We start from the raw sequence: 7,665 nt of genomic DNA, 5'->3' as shown, positions 1-7,665 counted from the left end.
CCCCTTGTTAGTATGCTTCAGGAATGAGCTTTCTAGCTTTCTGTGTGTGTCGTGTGTACAAGTAGAGGGGCTAGCAGTTGGCTTAAAGATGTTTATAACTATCTTTCAACTGTCAACTGTGTACAGGGATGCCATCGCTTAAGAGGAAGGAGGGCTGGGTCATCACTTTATCTTGATGTACATATTGAGGTTGCTTCTTCTGTTCATGCTTTATGTAGATTTCAGTTGGCCTCAAAGTCATCTATGCGAGGTTGACATATAAGTTGTACCATTTTTCTTGTCCAAGACAAAGTTAGTTGATACCTTTCCCTGGCAGGTTGATCCTTTCTGTAGTGTTAGCGCAGCACATGACATTGGAGAAAAGGTTCGTCATCAAATTCATAAATCTCATCCTGGAGTCTCCGAGGTTTTTATACACATAGGTAACCAATCAGTTTAGCTGCTTTTGAACTGGTAATCCAATCTGCAATTCTTTTGATCCAGTCTTTCATTTGTTACATTTATGATGGATAAATATGATGATGTTTCCTTTTAACTTTTTTACTCATATATCGTCTAATTCCCATTATTTGCTCCGACTTCTCTGTAGATCCTGCACTTCCAGTAATTTCCCCCGATGTAGCTGAGCCAAAAGAATTTGCTGGACTTGCACACCAGAGTTCTCCTACAACAGAGGATAAAGACATTGATGCAGCTGTTTCCAGTATCATCTCAGCTAAATTTGCCGAGGTATTTATCATGACTTGAGTGAAGTTTATTCTGTAGAGTACGTTCTAAAAGTCACAGTGTCATTTCCTTGTATGTGTCAGAAAATGGCCGTAGAGCGGGTAACACACCACTTGTTGCAAGGAAAGAAGTTTCTCCAAATCCAGGTTTCCATGCCCCCAGACATCTTGATTCGGTAAATCCAGTAACCGATCGTGGTGATTTGATGCTGTCCAGACTAGTTTGTTTTCAGGTTCTTAAAGCAATTGTTCTCATTCCAGGGATGCAATGGACATGGCAAAGGAAGCAGAAGAAGAGATTTCGAAAGTAGCAACAAATATTATTCATGTGAGCATTCAGCTACGTCTAGGAAGTCCAATCCCACAACTCAACCATGACTAACAAAACATAGAAGGCAGGCAGAGGCATCTCTGACAGATTCCTTAATAATAGTTTCTGGGTCTACGGATTCAGACCAGCATTAGTTTCTGGGTCTACAGATTCAGAGCAGCATTAGATTTCAAATGGTAATTGGGTAGAGCAATTTGTACTAGGTCATTTGAGTTGGTACAACTCAATTATTAAACACCCTCCGCCGTAGTTAGTTGGGACAACAAATATCATGTACCTAGTCTCTAGTAGTATTGATAAGCTTAAAACTTAAATTATCCCATTTCAAATGGACAACGCTGCCAAGCACTGTATCACTGACGAAACTTGGTCTAATTCAGCTCGTTTAACTGTTCTTACAGGGAATTTAAGCCAGCAAATATATTTTTGTACCATAATAGTTGTAATTATGCAGTATCAGTGAGCTACAATTAATCGGAAATCGTTTTACAACTTTCTAGAAATTGGAATTTGATGCAGATTGAGATGGATAACAAAACGGAGTTGAGAAAGGCAGATTTTACAGTGTGCAAATGGAGAAAATAAAAGTTTTCAAAAACAAATACGGAAAACATCAAGAAAAGATGAGTGATAATCACATCAAAATTTGAGAATCAGATAAACTGAGATGCGAGAATCATTGATCAGATAATTGTAGTCTGAGTGTTTTAATCGACACGAAGTAATTCCGAGTACTATATCATCACGTCAATGATTCACAAACAGCTAGAGCAAAGAAAAACAATAAAAATTGAAAACAGAATTGCAAAGAAGAAGATGGAAGAAACAAGAGTGAGGGCTCAGAAGGATCCATTGGTAGTTTTGTAATCATGAGGGAATACCTCCCCTCATAAAATAGGTAGTTAATCAACATCACAGCCCCAAACCATTTTTCCAGAAAACAAATATAAATTCAAATTCAAATTCACAGAGCAAAGAGAGTGAGATAGAAACAGAGAAGTCGGGGAGGAAGCGAAACCCAGAGAATGTGAGAGACGGCGAGCGCAGAGGCTGATATGATCGAGTTGGAGTCTTGGCGGCTCCGAGTTCCCATATATATAGAAGCAAGTCTGAATTAGGGTTTTGAGGGTTTTGCGTTTTGTGGTCCGGGACTCATCTCTAGCCCACTACGGCCCATTTAAGTTTTAATGGATTTATTAAAAAAGGTCCAAAACAACATCTGGGTGAGGTTTTACTGAGCACTGACCATTCCATCTATTGAACCTATCATCTTCCTAACATGAAACTAAACTAGTTGTAAAAACTGATGTAGTTTTTCAAACGTTCATTTCAGAAATAAGAAAGCTACTAATGAGATTTCATTTCAGTTATAGTAAAGCTACAAATGATTGGGCCAACAATCCAGTTTAGTAAATTTCAAAGTTTATGTGAGCCATTAAACGCTTAAGAGCAGAGTACCTAAGATTGAAAATCAATAGCAAAATACCTATCCATGCAACACACAGACACAACTGACTTTTAGATCATTAAACAAACATACGCGACCTATAGATTGACTATGTTAATATTAAACCCTGCAGTTCCTAACATGGAGTTCATACCCTGCCTTCGAAAGAACCTTACACTTGCACCTTCCACATTTGTGGTATAACTTCATCATATGGATTGTCTGATGATTTTCAATGGACTTGGGAGTCTGATAAATGCTATTACAAAATTGGCAAATGCCATCTTACACCATGCTCTTTTATGCAGTTCTTATTCTTATTCTAGGGTTATATTTTTCTTTAGTCCTTAGTAGCTATTAATTAACATGGTTTCAGTTTATATATCCTTATCTTATCCAGTTTTGCCTTTTAGTTTTTGGAACATTTTTTGGGTTTGTGTTCTCAATTATCAGAATTTGCTAAGCACACACTAGAATAAATAATACACTTCAAGTTTTCTCCAACATTTCATACATACATAATAATATATATCTTAGTTTAATTATATTATCGGTTCCATCCTTATACCTATATTTCCTTTATCTAAAAAGTAAAATCGACAAACTCTTGTATCTATATCGTTACTTATATCTAAATCTCATACAAATGTATATGTTAAGTCATGTTTTGTATGTGTAATCAAGTCATTATGGCATGATGACTAGTTGAAACTTATAAAGCAGGAGCGGAGCATGATAATTCAAAGTTCATACTCAAAATATTTTGACAATTGTGCTTAAAGTTTAAACCACTCGTGCATGGGTAACATTTTTCTTAGATGGTGTTGTTCACACGGATTTAGCTTTTTATGTTTAGATTCATGTTGTTTTGATATGTTTGGATAACAATCTGAGATTGCCACGTTATTCTTATTCAATCAAATGGCTAGCTATTAAGAATGACAACAATACTACTTCGGAGTCCTAATCTTTTATTGTTTTTCTTTTATCAATAACTGTGGCGGCCTTAGATTGTTATGTAAACAACATGAATCGTAGCAGAGAAGCCGAATCCTATTCATAAATCACATTTGTGATGAGAGCCAATCATGAAGAAAATTGAAGAAGATAGTATATAAATAAAACATTGAATTATAGTAATAGAAAAATAATGAGGTGTGTGAATAGAAAATATGATGTGTAAACATCAACGTCTATTTTCAATCAAAGCAAGTAAATGTAAAAATACAGTAACAGAGTTTTTTGCATTTGATGGATTATGTTAGATCAGTTCACTCTCGTGTAAAAAATTCTATAGTTATATATACCAAACATGAAACTGCCGAATTAACATTTGTCCCAACGACATGGTAAACACTATCTTCAACTTCTCAAGAATGTATAGAATTCTTGATTATGAAAAGGAAACATTACATGTTTTTGGTCTTTTGAATGAGTGAAATGGAATTGATCCTACTTTTCCTACAGTACGTTGAAATGTGATTGGGGGTCATACATTGATACATAAATGGCGACTTGAGTCGAGACAGGGGGCCTTGTTTGACTTACCTTCGAAACAATACAAACAGACTCTAACCCTCACCTTGTCAGCAAAGCCGGAGAAGACACAAAACAAAACCTAATTCTTCAAGTAAATGATAAATCATAAGCCAGTATTCATCTCACATCCCAAACGGGTTGCTTTCCACCGGCGAGTCGCCATGCGAGCGCTGCTGGAAAGGGTTCATCATCGGCATTCTCGGCTGCTGCTGGCTCATCGCTTCCAAGTCCAACCTCTGCTGATGTTGCTCATGCAAGTTCTGCGGCTGAGGCCTCGCCCCTCCTCCTCCCCCGAGCCCCAATAGATCAAGCGTCGTCATATCGCCTGCTCCTTCGCCTCCGCTCCCTCCAAACCTCTGCTGCTCTAAGTTCCTCAGCAATGCTTGGTTCTGCTCATGACTGCCTCCGCTCCCCATGTTAAACACCACCTGACTGAACATCCCCGCCATGTGATCACTCATCGCCGCCGAGCTGGCAGCTGACGTGGAGTTGGCCTCGCCGAAGAGCTGGTTGGTGAAGCCGTGCATCCCCGCCATCTGGTGGTGATCCGGCAGCTGTTGTTGTTGGACTTGCTGGAACTGAGGGTGATGATCGTACGGCGGTCGCGTGACGTTGATTGAGTTGTTGGAGAGATGATGGTGGTTCTCCGGGCCGGCCATGCTGGAGACGAAGCTCTTCTGCATCATGGGGGAGTTTATAGTAGTGTTGCTGGCGGTGGCGCCCATTTGAGCTGCCTTCTGGAGCAAAGCAGTGGCTGACATTTGAGCCGAACCGGTTACATTAGGGCTTCCACCGCAGCCGTTTTTGCTGTCTTGAAGGTAGTTGAACCCGGCGGAGGAGCTGTTGTTGGAGCTGAGCTGGAGGCTGGAGGAGGTGGAGGAGTTGTTGTTGACGCTTCTAGAACCGCCGAAAAGCGAGCCGGAGCTGGTGGAAAACATTCCTCCTCCGGCTGGGAGATTGGTGTTCATGATGGACTTGAAGGGCATAGGGACAAGCTCATCCGGGAGGGATTTCAGAGGGTTTTTCGGGTCGTAGTTGTTGTATTCGGAAATTGCTCCGGCTCCGATTCCCATTGAGGTGTTGGTGTTCATGGGCATGGAGGAGATGAGGTGATCAGGCATTTGGTTATGGGTCCCCATGTTGTTGTTCATTATGAGTCCGTGGTTCACTTTGTTGTTTTCTTCTGCCAATGCGTCACAGAAGGCTCTGTGGGTGATGAAGCTATCTCTCCTGCACAATTTAGATGTGTAAGATACAAGGAGTTATGATCCCTAATATACACAAAATGTATTGATGAATATATCAATACATGTATTATAATGTATAGAATCACAAAACTACATATATTATTGTGTTGTAAGATAGTGGAAGAGAAAGATTTGGGACCTAAAACTAATAAGGTTTCCAAAAAGATGTCACTATGCATACTTCAATTTGTCGGCCATTTCAACAAATATGTATGTTCAAGTTTGGAAGGCTCAATCACAATAGTGATGCGTCACTGTCCCTAATAACAGTCTACAATCTTGATCTACTTGTTTGTTTAATCTCATTTCATGTTTTCTAAGCAATGATTAAGAAAGAAAATTTGGTACCTACATTTTAAACATTAAGGTAAGTTTGTTGACAGCTGAGACTGTTACATAATTCGGCTATTTAGAAAGTATACCAATTTAAAGTAAACACAATCAAACAATAACACAATGGAAATCAACTGAGCTGCCATTCATTAGAACCCGGATCATACTCTATTCTTCGGTTGAGTGAGAACTAATTGATGACCGCAAAAATATATATTGAGCTTTGATGATCCCAAGCATTTATCTCTTTATATTGCATGCAAACGCAAATGCTATGTCAAGTGCAACCCCTAAACCATAATGTATCCCTTAGATATTTGGTTGGTTAGGAAGTTAATTAACATAATTAACCAACTATATATGAATTACTTAGTACCTGGAAAAGATGGTTCCACAGTCACATTTGTATTCCCTAGTGCCGCAAGTCTTCTGATGAGCCTTCCAATCTGACTGCACTGCATATTTCTTGGAGCACTTGTCACATTTCCATTTTTTCTCACCGTGTTTTCGGCTAAAGTGCTTTTTAATGCCAGTAAGATCTCCTAAAGCACGAGCCGGGTTGTGGTGGACGCAGGTTGGCTCAGGACATATGTAAACCCTTTTCCTAACCTCAGTGCTGGTTCTTTGCCTCAGCTTCCATGGAAGGTTATGGCCTCGCCTGTGGAGCTGAAGGTTCTGGTCCCTCTGAAACCCTTTGTTGCAGATCTCACACACAAATCGGTTCGTTGCCATTAGAGTCGTTGGTGATAGAGCAATAACTTCTGCACTCGGATCTGTGATCATGTAACATACAGCTAAATTAATTAGCCAATATAATTGGTTAATTCTACTGAAAAAAAATGTATAGTAGACTATAGAATGAGCCATATCGAAACATCATGTCATGTGTACACTGGGTAGCTCAAGATAGAACAGTAGTTCTCCCTAAATCTTGTAAAATATCTGGAAGCAATAATTGTACTCGATCACAGGGCAACAGACCAACAGTTCTTCAGAAAAAAAGAAAAAAAAAACTAAAATGAAGAATTGAAGATTACAACTCAAGCTTGTTAAACCTTTTCTTCTGAACTGAATCAAATCCAGAAAATCCCAGTATTGTTCTTATCTATGACTCACGAGCAATGCACGAATGGTTCCATTCGCTAATCAAAAAACTTTGGCATGTAAAGGTATCGTAGCTTTAGTAGTAGATCGAGATTACTTGTCCTCATATCTACAGTTTAGTATTCGAATCTCTACTCTTAATCTGCCTCCACAGTAGTCAAGCAAACAGAAAATTAAGGAACTCATACTATAACTTCATGGGTGTTAGGGAAGAGAGTGAGTAATTTGCCTGGTGTTCCGGGAAGGTTTCTCTTCTTCTTGATTGGCTGTTGCTGTTGCTGTTGGGTAGTGACAGAGCCATTGCTGTTACTCTTACCCCCTCCGGAACCTCCACCAGAGTTGGTGCCATGCAAGTGGTTTTGCAGCTGCTTTTCTTGATGAACTTCTTCCCCGGCTGTGTTCCCTGAGGAGAAGCTACCTTCTTCAATATCACCTGTAATGTTTGACATGTTGAACTTTGGGACACAATTATCTAGCCCAGCTTGTCCTTTCCTCTTTACTATACACTCTTGGTTTCTGTTGCTTTCTATTTCATCTGTTGTCGGTGCTTTGTAGCTAGAAGCAGCTCGGGTTTAGCTTAGCTTAGCTTGTTTTTGGTGAAGAGAAAAATCAGGATTTTGGTTTTGGGAATAGATCGAGGAAGACAAAATCAGAGAAATCTGCTTCATTTCTGATGCACAGTGGGCATGATGAAGCAATAGATTCACTGTTGTGAGCAATCAGTATTGGCTTTGGAACCAGGTCTTCTTTGGCCTTATACAATTATATATAGTGCCTTCACAACAACACATTATTGCAAAAACTCCTAATCGAGTTAATTGCCAAATGCCCTTGACTTGTTGGGTAATCCAAAATTGATATATATCCTTATATTATTCCATTGTTTTCCTCATTCATTTTCCTAATCTTTTCTTGGTCATATGTGAACAATGTACGTAG

At 39.3% G+C, this 7,665-nt stretch overlaps 1 protein-coding gene and 1 pseudogene across 2 annotated transcripts in view; one reads left to right on the top strand and one right to left on the bottom strand.

The window, feature by feature from the left end:
- Positions 1-1,243, top strand: part of LOC101311722 (metal tolerance protein C1-like) — a 2,949-nt gene extending 1,706 nt beyond the window's left edge. The window contains exons 2-6 of the mRNA XM_004309652.1: positions 37-189; positions 317-422; positions 590-729; positions 810-901; positions 987-1,243. Of these exons, the coding sequence (XP_004309700.1) occupies positions 37-189; positions 317-422; positions 590-729; positions 810-901; positions 987-1,107 (612 nt within the window). The 3' untranslated portion in view covers positions 1,108-1,243. The remainder of the gene's footprint in view (positions 1-36; positions 190-316; positions 423-589; positions 730-809; positions 902-986) is intronic.
- Positions 1,244-4,159: 2,916 nt separating this feature from the next.
- Positions 4,160-7,175, bottom strand: LOC101311436 (annotated as a pseudogene). Its single transcript, XR_185470.1, has 3 exons — positions 6,956-7,175; positions 5,999-6,395; positions 4,160-5,272 (listed from the first exon to the last, which is right to left on the bottom strand). The product of XR_185470.1 is annotated as a zinc finger protein MAGPIE-like (transcript).
- Between the last annotated feature and the right edge of the window lie 490 nt (positions 7,176-7,665).

This window comes from Fragaria vesca, unplaced genomic scaffold (assembly GCF_000184155.1).
Source record: "Fragaria vesca subsp. vesca unplaced genomic scaffold, FraVesHawaii_1.0 scf0513018, whole genome shotgun sequence".
In the NCBI taxonomy this organism is placed as follows: Eukaryota; Viridiplantae; Streptophyta; class Magnoliopsida; order Rosales; family Rosaceae; genus Fragaria; species Fragaria vesca.
The sequence above is the reverse complement of the archived record's forward strand: the minus strand, read 5'-3'. Positions and strand labels throughout refer to the sequence as shown.